Genomic DNA, 16,497 nt, shown 5'->3' on the forward strand with positions numbered 1-16,497 from the left:
CACTGAGGAACAGACGCTGCGTGGACTACCTTTTGTCTGGCTCCTAACCTTTCGACCTATCTGGCATGGGTGACCCTACCAGGAGCAATAATTATTACTCCCGCCAGCACAGCTCTAGGGGTCATCGGAACGCACAAGCCCTTCCACCACGTCAAGGTTGTAGTCCGGGGAGGGACTAGCACTTATATCCACTTAAAATTTTAATAAATTTTCAGGTAGGCTGTAGCAGTGAAAATCCTAGAAAATAGTGCCATTTAAATTAAGGTTTCAAGGGCAAACATTTATTACTCCTAGATCTTTTACTTACTTTGATATTGTACTCTTGAAGAACTATAGAATCATTCTTTTCTGTATAACTATCACCGGGAAGCAAAACAATATGTCCATAGAATGAGCCAACTGGAATTTTACACCTGGTAGTACTCATTCCATACCTTCCAATAGTTGTAATCTGGGGAAAAGAAGAAAATATTGAAAGCAGAATAATCAAAAGAAGCTTTGTCTATAGAAATCATACCGTGAAAACTCAGTCTGCATTAATTGAGCACTATTCCATGCTTTAAAAAATTGACTAACTACGTAGTTTTTCAATCAAGGTAAATACTCCATTTATAAAACTATGAACATGAAATAACTTAGCAATCTCAAGTTGACCAGCATACATGCAAGTAGAGTTATTTGTACAATTATTATATGAGGATATTATCAACATAAAATCAATTAATTACTCAAATAATAACAATGACACTTTATAAATCAAAACAAAATTTTATTTTTAATCACTCTTGCAACAATATATTAATCAATTTCTCTAGGTATAATGCATTTAACTCAAAGTAATACATGTTTATTTCTGATAATAATCACACAAATACATAAAAAAACAAGTGGGATAATTTATTCTTCAAACTTGAGTTATTTTAATAACTATGGAAATGAGAGTTTAAAACCAGAGTAGTTACTCATTATTAAGATTTAATTCCAGGCTCTTTTCCAATTTTTCCTGATGGAAAATGGTGCCTTTTCTCAAGATCTTTCTCCCCAGTACTTGGGACATTGATTAAGCAATTTTCTGTGACCCACCCCTCATAGCCCTTTATATGTAACTGGTGCACATTCTGTAATACTATAAGTAGACCCAATTCTACCTTGGGGCCCGGAAGTGCAATACTCTATGGCAAGCAATAATATCTCCAAAATAAAAGGTATATCAACCTCATTGAGATTTTACATATCCCATATCACCATGGTTCAAATATAAAGTCCTTAGGCGTTTCAAAAATTCTATCCTTTTCTGGATTTTTTCCCAAATTTTCAACACACTGAGTGATTCCTGACATTTTCCCTATTATTCTGAATGAGTGGTCATCCAGTAGACACTTTTAATGCTCCATTAATATTTTATTGGAATTCCTACATATTAGGTAGGTTTTGGATAGACTAACACTGAACAATGATAAGTTTTGTTTTTTTGCCTCTCCTGACATCTGACATATTAATATGTAAAACGCGTATATCTTAAACAGACACCCAATCTGTTGCTAAGAATTTGAAATAACTAAGACTCCTCAAATATAGAAGACCTTTGGGTATCTCTTCCGTATTACTGGGACAAAAGTATCACTGATATTGCAGTCAGCATCTTCAGATAATAAGAAGAGCTTGCAATTGGGCTTCTACCCATCATATTCTCATTATATCCAGCAACTGCTGTGACTTGGTCCAGTCAATATTTGATCAGCAATGATGGGGAGACAATGTTGTCCATTTTTCTGTAAGACTCTCATGATCAAACAAATGGCAATTTAGCACCCTAGTTTTCTATTCACAAGAAAAACTTCCAGAATTACATTTCTATTCACAGCCACCACTTTGGATGTCTGTAAGCAACCAGTCCTTAGCTTCACAAAGAAGGTCTCTGCCATCTTTATAACACAATTAAACCTTGTTTTACATTTTCATTTTAATCAGCAAAGTTCATTTTGCCCAAGCAGCTGATTTTACCATTTCAAACAATAAAATATTTCATGACAGCAACATCACATATAAAGGGATGGAAAACTATGTCCATTACAGTTGAAATTACCATTATATTGGTGAACTCTTAATATTAACTAAAGGGAATCCTGGGTGAATATATATACATCCAAAGATATATTCTTATTTCAGTATATCATATTTTGATCATCTGGGGATCACGATGATAATTTTTTGGCGTGAAGAAAAATGATATTAACCTGATATCAGGTCTACACATGATAAACTCAAAAGTTAACAGACTTAACAGTGGAGTTTAGGGGAATGAGATAACTGAAGTCAGTTAGGAATGCAAGTGTTGGTGGGGTTAGGAGAAACTTGGTGGAAAGGAGATATGTGAAGTGAATGGACATCTTCGGTTGGTCATTTGCATGTGTGTATTGGGACTTTTTAAAATGCTTGAAACGTAAATGCAAAATTAAAGAGTGTGTTGTTGAGAACACCTACTTCATCGTACACGATTGTATCAACGGGCAAATGCATGCATCTTCAGGCAACAATTTTACTTGTTTCATTTAAGCTACAGGATGGGTGGTTTTGTAAAAAATGCAAGTTAATGCCAATCAATCAATTCATCCCATTATCCTTACCTTGAGGAATCTACAAATGGGAGGCGGTTGAAGGTCATTCATAACGAGAGACCTGGAGCCTATGTCCGAGGCCACAACAAGACGGTGCCCATCTACCTCCTCCCCCAACGTCCAAAAATCAACAGAGAGCGACACCAGGTCTGAGCACGCGGGAATGATGAGATCCGTCAACAGGGTGGGTCCTCCAAAGTCTAAGACAGCAAAACGCCGAGCACCAGAGTGCATGCGTTCGATCACCAGCACCTGCTGGGGGGGTGGTAATGCCAAGAGGCGGCGCCAGGGCGGCAGGGATCCAGAGGTGCTGCCAGTTGCACCATTACTCATCACCTCCTCTGGGCCATACTCTGGCTCCTCTCCACTCTCACCACCCTCCTCCACCTGTTGTACAAACAGATAAAATAATTAACAATTGACAGTCAGTTGACCCACAGCTCAGTTGAGTTTGGAAAAATATCACGTGGCACACACAAAATTTGATGGAAGTAAATTAACTTGTATTACAATTGGAAAAAGTTAACTGCTTTGATGTCCCTCAAACCATCCCAACAGGAGCCAAATTCAGCCAAGAAGCATCGTTAGGCCCTAAATGAAGCCATTTCGTCAATTTTGTCTTGTAAATTAAAACACTTGTCACTGTGATTCAGGAGCAATCATCTGCATTAACCCTCTTAGTGCGGTGGGGATTCCAGGGGTACTAGTGAGAAGTACGAAGGGTAATTTAGGAAAATGTATCACCTTAGGACAAAAATATTTTGAAGTTATTTGTTTAGAAATCCATATGCAGTTTTTTTTATTTGAAAATAAAATATTGTAGTTAATTATGATGTTATACATTTACATCATCTGAAAAATAAATGTAATTATTACAGTATTATAAATTTGAAGAATATTTTTTTAGCAATAATATTTCGATTTTTAGACACAATACTAATATTTTTTTAAAAGATTTTTCAATAAAACTACCATATTTAAATATAAGAAAGACTCAAAAAGACATGTAGAAAAAATTATAAATAAATAAAGGAAAACCAGTGAATTTCAAATTTTTTAGTCAGCCTCCGCATAGTTTGATTTTGTTGAAAAGGCTGATCTCACTGAGTCGAATTGGGACTTGAAAAGCATTTAAAATTGCTAATAAAAAACTAAAAAATTGTTATATAATTGTATGGAATTCACCCTATCGATAGCACAAAAACCATAAATTATTAAAGAAAAAACCATAAGTTACAGCGATTTAAACAATAGCCTATGCAAGAGCCATTATATCGGCCCGCCGCACTTTTCGCCAGGGATACAAAAGCCGATATATCGGCCCGCCGCACTAAGAGGGTTAACATTGGAGATGAGGTCAATTCAATATTTTTTTGAATACAAATACTTTCTTCGTCAAATATTAAATCTAAATCCTTTTTTTTTGGTGCATTAACATTTTTTAATACCCAATTCTTATTTTTTCATTTAAGTTTCAGAGATTCTACTAAATTTATATTCACTACTTTTTTACTTTACTTTCTATTAAAACTCATTAGTACTTTTTCCTCCAATGCAAATTTATACAACAAGACATTAAAAAAAACAAACAATTGAAATGATTTCAATTTTTGATTAGAGCCTTGAAAGGGATCAGATGGATGACAAACTCACAGACACCTTTTAGAAGTTCAAAGATAGAAGAAATAACTGAGGAAGATGAACTTCTGTTAAGTTTTTCATAACAACGATTTCAAGTTAAAAGAGAGGGTCTCTAGAAATAACAGTGAATCCAATTATGTATCAGAGTGATACATAGATACTTATGGAACTCTCATTTAAAGAGGTCAGTTTGCTCCCAAATGAAAAATAAATCTTAAACATGACAGTATTTCTAAGAATATCACACAATCAAAATTAAAAAGGATACTTACAAAATCAATATCCATATTGCTTCCGGATCCAGTTGACCCAAAATTGTTGGTCTCAAGTAAGTTTTCCATGGACACCCCATTTGCAGTTCCCGCTAAACAAAAAAAAATTAAAATTAACGAGAATTAGCAATTTTCACTGCAAAACATAAATTATGTCATTCCGGGTAACATAGACACAAATATTGTGATATTTCTGTTAAAACTGAAATGGAGTAAACTGAATTCAAGTCGAACCCCATTTTTTTTCCATTTCAAACATTGAAATCAAATGCTGTAATTTGCCTCAGATATCTAACTATGCAGGGGATACAAATTTTCCGCTAATCACCCAAGGAACAAATTTTAATTTGACATATAAGTCACAATATTCAATCCTTAACATTAATTAAACTTGAAATATTACAACAAGAAACCATTGTAGAAAGGTACTCGTAACATGAGAAGTGAGCATTCTTGTAAACAATTTATATAAGAATCCTTAAATGAATGCATTGACAAGAATTTAACTTGAACTATACATAAAGTATCAATGTATTGAACGAGAATTTGCGTGACATTGTATACTTTATGTCCAACAAGAAAACAACACTTTGGATGTAATTCACCCAGTCAACTCACGTGGATCCATTCTCTCCATGCGTGTCCCATCGCTGGTTGCATGGCATGTGAAGTGAAGTGGTTCCACCTCCAGCAATCCTCGCACATGACCTCCAATTCCCTTTGGACGAAGACTGGCGCTATTTCCCATGGCAGCAGCACCCTCCAGCAGAAGCTCCCCCAAATCCATCGACTCGGTCGCTGTTGGCCACACTTTTGGACCATCGACTCCTCCTGACGGCCCCGAGGTGACACCACTTCCTCCAGTGCCATTGGCGGTACCCACATCCATTGCACTGCTACCCACGACGGTGGCATAAGTCACGGGTGACGATGAGAAACTGGCTGGCGGAGGAGGCTCCGCATCAAACTGCTCTGGCTCCAAAGGTGTACCATAGAGGCCACACCTATGGACAACATGAAATACTTCACTTGTAGAAAAATTCACCACCCACAAGCAGCTATGAATCTATATAACCTCTATGAGAGGGGAAGGGCATTTTCACATATTCAGAAAAATAATTTTATAGCCACTTTTACGGCAATGAAAGATTTGTATCATGTTAACTTTGAAACTGATTGCCCAATTCACAGTTCACCATGCACGTTTCAGTGGCTAATTCTACGACCAAGTGACATCAGGTTTTGAAAGTAGTTTTGGGAAGATAGATGATATTTATTTTGAATTTTATTCAAGCAATGAATACTCTCCAAAGGGGAAGGGGGCTGACTTAGCCCCTTCTTGGATTAATGCCTGCCCACAACAATATCTCGTACAGAGAATTATGGATGTTTAAAACTTTTGTTTGAAGGGAATTTAGGTATTTTGTTGGTGTTGATTCTAGTGCCAACACACATCAAGGTGATGGCCTGAAATGAGCACATTAATCAATCACACTAAGTGAACAATCACAAATGAAAACGACTATTACCCAACCAAATTCTTTGAAGGAAGGATGCAAAAAACAGTTTGCAATCTAAGGCATCAGCAAAGAGAGAAACAACATGAACCCAAATGCTGAGTTGATGTGAGCAAAAAGTATAATTCACAGATGGTATCTTTAAGTTTTTCTTCATTTGTATCAAGTATTCACACAGATTTCTGAAAGTTGATTAATGGAATGACATTCAGTTTTTTAAAAGGTGCTAATACTATGTTCTGAATCCCTCAAAATAAAAATGCTATGACATATGTTTTATGTCCTCAGTACACTGCGGTAGATATTTACTCCAAACTTTTACAGCGCTATTAGCAAAAATTGCATTCTTCAACCATCTGTCAACTTTTACTTTACCTTAAACAACTTTTACTTTAAAAAATTAACAAATATATGTAAAATCTGAATGATTTTTAAAAAAATTAAACATTAAAGAGGGTTATCTCCTTAAATATATAGCACACAATATTTTTTGAACTGCAATGTTAAAAAAACAAAATAAAATGTAAAATAGCCAGTCCCCTGAGGGATACATTTGACAAAGGATTTAATGTGTACATATAACTTCCATTATTAATTAATTTTACTTCAAGGTGGGACTCAAAAATAAAGTTTTGGATCATTTCAGTATGAGATACAACATATGGTTCTATAACTAGCATTGAGTGTGATCACACAAAAGGTAAACTTCAATATGCAAACACTGATTCACAATTTTCAAAAGTTTTGCTCTTTAACTCGGCAAAATAGCAGATTTATGGACATGATCCCATTCTACTAAATAATCACTTTCATGCATACCTCGTTCTTAACAGCAGATGGTAAGGATTGGTCCTAAGATTTATTTCTTGGGCAACTTTAAGCAGAAGAGAGAGACACTTCTGCCCAACAAGGGTTAGGGTCATGCCATCAGATCCCACAACCCTCCCAATCAGCAAGAAAAGCCATCGCAGAGCACCAGCCGAATGGCAGAGTCCAAGATCAGGAAGGCAGCTCAAGAGGGCTTGCAGAACACTCATATCAAAGCTAGTGCCACTGCAATCTGCTCCTGCTTCTTTCATGCTCCATATACCCCTGAAACAACACCATATCAAGGTAAAATACCAATGAACATAGAGTAATTTATTTGGTAAATACTACATGCATGTTCTAGAATGACTTAAGATTTTCTCAGCTTTCTGAGCCTGATGAAATTCTACCTTTGACTTACAGTAACATGCAACAATTCCACTTAAATTTAAATTATCTCTTAAAAGCCCTAATGTGACACTTATCATCTACACTACTATAAAAAAGTAAAGATTGTTTTTGGTTTAACCAATACATAACATAAGTTAGGAGTATATTGTCTGCAGTTACAGCATTCTCCAGCTTCTTAGTTCAACGTGCCAATTAAAGGAGTTTTTTTTAGGGCAAAAGAATGTTTTCTCAAATGAAAGTATTAGTTTTCAACTGTGACTTAACTTTTTAAGCTATTTTCTTTAATGTTAACTCGTTTTGTCTCAATTACCATGGAGTATTTATTTCTTATGGCTGGTCTTAGCTTTGAAAATAAACTCTAATATAAAGGCAACTTTATATCTATAGTAGTCGGCACTTCTTGAACATTTTTTTCAATTTAGAGATTCTATTGTGCTACAGCTGCCAAATTTGACAGTCACTACTAAAATTTTGATCGACTCTTCAAATTTCAAGCATGTAAAAAAGTATATCATCTAAGTCTGAATTCCTAAAAGTGTAATCTACAACAGTAATAATACTCTTTCTAATGCCTTTGAAAAAAATGCTGACTAAAATTGATTTGTTTTTTATCACTTTTTATTCAATCATTCACAAGATGAGGGAAAAATAGGACTGACAATGAATGATGATAAATATAAATATTAAAAAAAAAAGATGATAAAAATTATCAGAAATAATGTATACTTAAAAATCAGAACCCCAAAAGAACTCACTCGCTACAGATGACAATCAGTTTGACGAATTTGTGTGCAATGCTGCGGCCCGAAACTAGAAGACAGCGGCGAACTAAAGGCTCAAGGCAAGACTGGACTGCTTTTAGAACTTCCAACTGGCCCTCAAAATTTCCCACTGTGTGTCGACTGAGACGAATTGACACCACCCATATGAGGATATCCAAAGCCAAAGGGCGTATTGCTAGAGACTCCACAGGATCAACGTGGTCCTCACAAATAAGATCCAAGAGTTTGCACAGAAATGAATTTGATGACAGCATGGCACAACGCTGAGTCCTATAAATGAAAGATTATGGCATTATAAACAAAGAATAGCTCCAGAAAATGTTTTAAGACCACATTAAGTGATAATGATAATAATATATTTACTTGTACAGCAGTCACAGTGTACAGTATTGAATTTACATGAAAGGTCTACAATACACGTCAATGGGATATAGATCACATTATTCCCAATTAGAAATACAAATACAGTTATGACAGGAAACTAATATACACTTAAGTTTAACATGAATATTCATTTACATTATAACAACAGTCATTTACTAGATATGCAATAGATTCTTCTTGAATGGTGAACTTCTTGATTCATCTTTTAAATGGTTAGATAGATTGTCAAACAATTTAATTTAAGCCATCCATTTCTCATTTCATGCAAATGTATTACTTTTTAAAAACTAATGAATGAATTCAATCAATTAAAAAATAATTTGACAATACCATTATAAGTAGCAGTCTCATGTGTAACATTTTTCAAATACTAATGTGTTGGTGGCATCCAATGAAAATTTTAATATCTAGCAGAACAATCTTTCATCTAGGTCAGCAGATTTATTACATTTCATGATATTTTTGACTTTACAGCCACTTTGCCCAAAAATTTCAGGCAGGGCTGTTAATATCATTAAAACCAAGTTATTTACTTCATGCAAATTTCAACTAAACAAGCTGGAATACAGGGCATGTAAATACCGATGCTTGAGACAAGAAAACTAGTTATCCTTACCCTAGTACTCAGGTCAGAAATCGTAGGAATCACTTTTCCAATAAACCTACATGTTCTTTATTACTTAGATTTCAGTACACATCCCTCATTTATTTATGCACATCTTATTACAAATCCAAATGATTGAAAGTTTTATCAATGTGAAGAGAGAAATTCCAATCACTACTCCAAAATAGAATTTCTCCTCTGGATACACTCACCTCTCCCTGGGGATATCAGTAGCCTTTGTTTTCCTGATGGTGATTGAGATCTCATGGAGCCAGTCACAACCTCGATAGCCTTCCACTGACTTCCCGACACTAGGGAGTCTATCCATACCAGTCATGTACCTTTGACGCTCAGTAGGTGTATCCTTGCCCTTTGAACCATCTGCCCCCCTTGACCTCCTTGGTGCAGCTGAAGCACCTTCATCTCCACCTCTGCCAAGGACATTCTGGAATAGAAACACCAAGAGGAAAAAATTAAAAACATGTTCCCAAATCAGAATTGCACAAGTGGGAAGCAATAGCCACCTACCCTTGCCAGAAAGCACTTTAGTACATATGAGCATCATGATCAAATGAGCTGCAAAACTAAAACAAAAATACCGGTTTCTTTTTACAACAAATGAGTCAACAACATGAAACATTCTGGCATAGAATTTTAATACTTTACAAGAGACACCTTCTATTTGAAACACTGTAGATTTTTTAAGTTCATCACTGAATCTGAATGGAATGGGATACATCATACAAAGAAAATGTTATTAACATTTCATTTGGAATTCTTGGGAGCATCCACCGTACAGTCATAACTTAGCCCCGATTGATTTTAGTCTGTTCAGGCCCCTAAACAATCATTTTGTATAGACATGGAACAATGAGTAAAGGCAGAGTGAGGCAGTGGTGCATTCAGTTTAAAAATGGCCACACCAATGTTCATGACAAGGACTGCAGTGGTCGACCTAGCCTTGTGACGGACGAACAGATGGTGAATTTCAAAGTTCGTGAAAATTGCTGATTTAAGATTTCTCGCTGAACATGGTTAGCAACACAGCACTCTGACAGGGATGCAGAATTGCAAGCTGGTGTAAACAAGTAGTTAAAATGTAAGGAGACATATTTCTTCAGATATGGAATTGAAAAGCTTCTGTATCATCATGATATGATAAATGCCTCAATTAGAATGGTGACTTGTAGAAAAATAGTTTAAGAATGTAACTTTCAAATAGATATAATGAAATATTGTCTTGCCACTAGGTTCATATTTTAATTCAAAACGTTAGTTACTTTCTGGACAGCCCTCATAAATAATTTTCTTTGAATAAACCTAGGCATAATTTTTTTTTCGACACGAAATGCATTTTTGTATCTTACATTAATTTATATGGGAAAAGTTGTTTCACTAAACGAGTGCTTGATTTTGCTTTACGAGAAAGATTGCGGAAAGAACGATGTTCGTTTAACGAGGTTCCACTCTAGCATACTGTTTCCACAGTCTGCACAGCATACCAAAAGAAGAATGGGAACCTTTGGACCAAAATTTCAACGTAATAGTTGACTCAATTATTTTACTCCCTAAGTGATGTCAGGGGTTCCATTGACTTTATGGACACCCCATTAAAAATTATCTCACATGACACAATAAAATATGCATGTAGATATTGCTATAGGAATTGGAAGAAGGCTTATGTTGGAGTATATAAGAAAATCTCTGCATATGACAATGAATTAGATTCATACAAAACCTCGGAATGATGCGGCTCTCTCTCACCTCTTTATCAGGGACCGACTTGATATGCACTAGCAACGTTCTGCCACGGATTTGGAACAACTTTGGACTGGTCAGTGTAACAGTGCCTCCCTCAACTGTTAAATCCAGGCATGAAACAATGTTTATAGGTCCACATAATATTTCAGTGTTATGAGCTTTCAAATATTCTTCAGAGGTGACTGGATTTTCTGTTGGCCCTGTAAAGAAAAATGCATAAAATTTCTGTGAAATCAGAAGAGAGTCAACATGATCAAATTAAGCATTGAATTTAACCAGGTTTTCCCCAGGTCCAATTACATTTCTTATCAGCTTAGAAATGATTAGGTGACTCAGGGTAAACAAAGTTATGAATTTGGTGGTTATAAGGAAACATAATAATAGAATCAAAGACATCAATGCACCTAATCAAGAGACTGGAGAAGAATTCACTAATTAAGCAAATATAAATATATATTGTTCATCCATAATACTTCATATAAATACCAATAGCATGCATTGTAATATTATACTGACCTTTAAAATTGTCATCATTGAGCATGTGTATGTTGAAGTCTATACCCTCATCAACGGCTGGCGTACATCTCTTTCCTTTACGGCCAATCCCACTGGCATTCTGTTTAAGCAATGTAATTTCTATGTTTGGAGGGGTTAAATTGGCAGGATGAAGGGAAAACTTCACATCAACATGGCCAACACAACAACTTCTCGGCAACGTGATCTCAAAAACATGTTCATCCCAAGTCGCACTGCAATCAAGAGTTTCATCATGTTAAATGACCAAATGATTCTAAAAAAGAATTTCTAAAACCGAACAATACTGAGAGAGTCAAAATAAAACAATTTTTAATAAATATTACCCCAAAATACCCCAAATAAGCTCTTCCCTTAATAACAATTGCCTCATAATCTAACAGGAGAATGTGTTTGAAAGGATATCAGTAAGTGTTTATTATTATTATCATTTACAAAAAGAAGTTTGGCATGAAACATCCTGCAAGCATATCCTCACTTATTCTTGGAACATAACTTCAAAACATATCGTCATTTAATTATTCCAAACAGTATGGTGCATTTCTAGAGTTTTATTCAACATGACTATTAACTATTACACATACTAAAAGAAAAAGAGAATATACCCAAAATTAGGGACTATAAAATCCAAATTCAATGCATAAACATTACGCTGACTACGAAAATTAAATATTGAGAAGGATGATAATTTTACAACTATTTGGGTTTCTCACAATCCCAGACTAATAGATATTTCTCAAATTGAACACTCAATTTTTATGCCCAAGAATAATTAACATAAAAATCTAGGAAAGAATCATTGCATTTTTTATTAAATTATTTCACAAGAAGGTAATAAAAAAATGACATGCTGCAGATGTATGGTGCCATCTGTAATTATTTAAGAAATAGATGGTATTTCTCAGGAGAAAAAAATACATCAATTAATTTGTCATAAATTTTTGTCTTTAGTACAATATTATTTATTAATGTGACTCCAAAAACTTATAATTATGTGTCACAGTATGAAGGACAGGTACCTTATCTGAAACCTGTACCAGTAAAGTTAAGTAAATACCTATAGCCAATAATAAGAAATTTAGAAAGCTCCAAGCTGGTCAGCCGGTAGCCATCAATGGGGAGAGGTAAGTGTTAGACAGTGAGAAGACTTCAGTACCAAAGCACTGTTGCTGTCAACTGAGTAAAGATGTTGGCAGGAGGGGCACATGTGTACATTTTTACTAAGCATACACACACACACACATGCGCCAAGAAAACATTATGAACAATGAGCCAGGATCATCTATAGATAGCCCAACCAAATGCTCGACCAACTGGGGTACCACATCAATCGAAAACCACCAAGATCGTCATCTCAATTTGTACAGTGCACCCAAGGGAGCCTGCCCTCTACAGAGTCTCCACTCGAACACACATAAGAGCCTTAACTCACCCGTCCTGGAGCAGCCTCCAGCTACGGGTGTGCTGGACCTCATCACCCCTCTGGAGGTGCTGGGGGTGTCGTCTCTGCCTCTGGGCCTGCATCATCTCCAGCCAGCATGGGGGGACGGTGGCGGCATAACAAGGCACAAGGTTCTCAAACTGCGTGAGCAGATGCAGCTGGTGAAGGTGGGCAAGTGTGAGGGGTGAGCTGTGCACAATGAGGGGGGAGCTTGCTGCGCTGCTCAGTGGGGGAGGAGAGGGCGCCACACCCCCTGCATAGGGAGAGGAGGGTGGGGATAAATCGACGCTCCCATCTTCTCCTCCCTCCCAACCCGCCTCCTCCTGCTCACCCCTTCCCCCACTATCACCCCCCTCCTCCTCACCCTGGAGCACAAAGAAATGCAGCGAGCCCTTGTTTGTACAAGCACACAGCCTCTCCAGACCTAGAACAATAATGAATTGATTTAGTCACAGTCACATATATCTGTAGTATGGTCTATTACTGGGGGATTCTGGGTATGGATTGAAGAAGTATTTATTGACTCCAAGAAGACCAGAAAAATATTTATTTAATGGCAGCCATATTAAAACAAGAAATGTAATTGAAAGATTGTTTGGAATATGGAAGCGACATTTCCCAATTTCATCTATAGGCATGAGAATTCCTGTAAAAACAGCAATGTCAGTTATAGTTACTTTTTCAGTACATAATTTAGCAATAAAAGCAAAGGCAAATGATTACCAAACTGATAATCATGCAGAAGTAGAAAACAATGAAGATTTTGAAGGAGAGGCATTGGGATACAGCCACATTCAGTTGCCTTATTTTGATTATTTTCATCAACTTAACTAGGATTGGACTTTAAGTAAATACCTAAGATAAACATGTCTTTCAGTTTCTAAGCATGTGAAATAAGCTTACTAGATTTTGGATCAAGTATTTTATTGAAATTTTTGCTCTAACTCGTTTTTCTTTAGTGCCACTTCTAATTTTATCAGCTCAACCTCCAAGAGGGCCTTAATCTCCTGAGCTTTGGCAGCTCTCATTTGAACTGCGTGCATTTCTGTAGCCTGCCTCTCCGATTGTATTGTAAAATGTTATTGCAACATTACCACTTTCCAGTTGAATAAAATGATGGTGCTCTATCCCACGACCTCACTCACACCTATTGTTTAAAATTTACAACTTTTATTTCCCTTGGGACTGATACATAATAAACGAGGCCTAAATGATACTACCAATGAAATACCCTTACTGACTCTGATCTATCACCTCAGTCAGAGTTTGACCATGACTCCTATCTTTATTCTGCATTGTGTTTGCTCTTGAGTATCCCTGTTTTCTCACTTTGGTTATCCTGTCCAACTCAATTTCAGTCTTTTTCCGAAAGGAAACACACGCACTCAGTCTGAACCTCTATGGAACACAACTTACTGTGTTCATCACCTTACCTGAGAGCTCAACTATCTCAACACTTTTGGATTTTCCTGATGCAGAAAAACATCCCTGGTTAAAAAGAAACATAAGATTAAACTTCAAATCTCACAGCTGACAGAGTGCCTTAACCCATTGCAGAACTACCTAGACTGCAGTGAGAATTTTCCCTTGAACAATTCAAGATCACACTAGAAGAAAGCATAATGTACTACAACTTGAACTAGTACGCCAATTACTCTAATGGCTAGCACCCTCACTTCCCCTGCCACACATCCCCTTGGTGGCTTCCAGGGTAGGATGTAGATTCAGCCACATTCAAGAGTCAGTTCTGTTGCACCTCTGGTATGGTGAGCATAGTGAAAGTTGAAAGAATACATAAAAAGGTTAAATAATAATAATTTTGATTTTTTTCCACTTAAGTAGAGCAAAAAATGAGGCCTGGAAAAATTTCAACTAGTGGTAGACTATCAGAATTAAGAACAAATCAGTATTGTTAGGTGTTGTAACCGCAACTGCATGATCCACTATAAAAGCCCATTCAACCTCATTTTGTAAGTCACATCAATGTAAATAAGTTGATTTGTATCACATTCAATTGAAAGAGAAAATAGTGTAGCAAAAATAGCAGATATTTGTTGAGTTGCACAAAACATAGTAGTAGTAGTATTTAGGGGAGGCGACTGACAACTGAGGTCATTCGCACCATAGGGGATGGACAGGAAAGGATGAAGGGTGGAGAGAACTCCGGCGTCGGCATTGGCTTACTCTTTACGAAAGGCGCCAAGGGGTCCGCAGCTTAACGTCCCATCTGACGGATGGCGTACCACTCTAAGTGCCCTCCACAAAGCAACTCAAGTAGGGATCGAGATACCACTGAAAAATATTCAACACCACCGAGATTTGAACCCGGGCCCTCTGGGTGGGAAGCCAGTGCGGTAGCCCCCGCACCATCTCGATCCCCACAAAACATTAGCTAGTGTTTTGCATAAGTGAATAAAGTTTACCAGTATTTTTCTTCCGTAATGCAATGCCTCAACCAAGTAATGCCTAGCAACATTAATGTCAGTAATATGTATTTGGATCGTTTAATATACTTTAAAAAAATGACTGAAACGGTTTGAATACACTTATTCAGAATAGTAGACATCAATGATGGTACAAATTTAGCTACAGATAACTTATTCAGCTGAACTGAAAGTCACCAAATTGTGCGTGAGAAGCAAGTAGTCTGAAATTGCTCAATGTAACTCTGAACCACTGTATCCCATTATAACATGGCAGGGCAAAAGCAAACTAATGTGCTCCAACAACAACAGACAAATTAACTGATAATTACAAGATTAATGTACACACTAGTTTGCGCGTTACTTCTTCCTGTGGTTTCCATGCAGAGTATCTACCATATGCAGAAAATATAGACTCAATAATGTTCCAGTATGATAGAATAAACTTGTTTACCACATTACATGTTTCAGGGTACGTGCACCTTTCTTAATTGTGTTAAGTGATAATTATAGTTTCCCTGAACCCAATTATTCCTTTAGATATCTTTTACCTTTTCCACTTATTTCATATTATTATGCTTTATGATGACTAGCGATGAAGGGATTATGTAGAACAATGGAAAGAAAATCACAGGAGAGGTGATTAATTTGTACTTGTACTTATGTCATCAGAATGACATTTCTCATTTGAGAATCTATATTTCATTTGCCCAAGTATTAATACCAGAAAAAAATCAAATACATTTCTTAACACAAATGATTTTCTTGCTCAAAAATGATCATGCAGAAATGCTACAGAATTTTCCTCGCGAATTATAGACTGAAGGCAAAGGGACCACAGCCAGAGTTGGAGCACCATTGCAGGACTCAAATGCGTAACTCATAGCTATTGAGAAAAATCTATACCAGGACGTCCATAAAATTTAATTCACATACCAAACCACACAGACAAATAAATTATTGCTTTGCCTCCAATAATAATATTTTGCAGTAAATTTAAATAACTAAATTTATTTTTTTCTTCATTTCTCTATTAATACATTTTCCTACCAAGAAAAACCTACCATCATGAATCTTGGTGCCTCATCCCTTATTAGCAGTCAGTCAATATTTAAAAGCTTCATCAGGGAAAGAAAAGGCACTGTTCCCAACTGTCATCAACCCAAAGGTTGATTTAATAGACAAGTGTATATCTCATGTTATGCCCCAAGGCATTAGAAATTTAAGCATGGTGGGGCAGCTCTTTTCCCAGGGTCAACTAAGTTTACCAAGAAGATCTGGTATCCAAAAATTCACATGGTC

At 36.4% G+C, this 16,497-nt stretch overlaps 1 protein-coding gene across 1 annotated transcript in view; it reads right to left on the bottom strand.

Annotated features, from left to right (window-relative positions):
• Bruce (BIR repeat containing ubiquitin-conjugating enzyme) overlaps window positions 1-16,497 on the bottom strand; it is a 107,444-nt gene that overhangs the window by 73,025 nt on the left and 17,922 nt on the right. The window contains exons 9-18 of the mRNA XM_071598069.1: window positions 12,764-13,196; window positions 11,314-11,546; window positions 10,801-10,997; window positions 9,249-9,481; window positions 8,022-8,318; window positions 6,868-7,140; window positions 5,150-5,535; window positions 4,532-4,623; window positions 2,628-3,005; window positions 308-451 (exon numbers count right to left, since the gene is read on the bottom strand). Of these exons, the coding sequence (XP_071454170.1) occupies window positions 308-451; window positions 2,628-3,005; window positions 4,532-4,623; window positions 5,150-5,535; window positions 6,868-7,140; window positions 8,022-8,318; window positions 9,249-9,481; window positions 10,801-10,997; window positions 11,314-11,546; window positions 12,764-13,196 (2,666 nt within the window). The remainder of the gene's footprint in view (window positions 1-307; window positions 452-2,627; window positions 3,006-4,531; window positions 4,624-5,149; window positions 5,536-6,867; window positions 7,141-8,021; window positions 8,319-9,248; window positions 9,482-10,800; window positions 10,998-11,313; window positions 11,547-12,763; window positions 13,197-16,497) is intronic.

The sequence above is a fragment of the Hetaerina americana genome, unplaced genomic scaffold, assembly GCF_022747635.1.
Source record: "Hetaerina americana unplaced genomic scaffold, ioHetAmer1.1.p SCAF_9, whole genome shotgun sequence".
Lineage (NCBI taxonomy): Eukaryota > Metazoa > Arthropoda > Insecta > Odonata > Calopterygidae > Hetaerina > Hetaerina americana.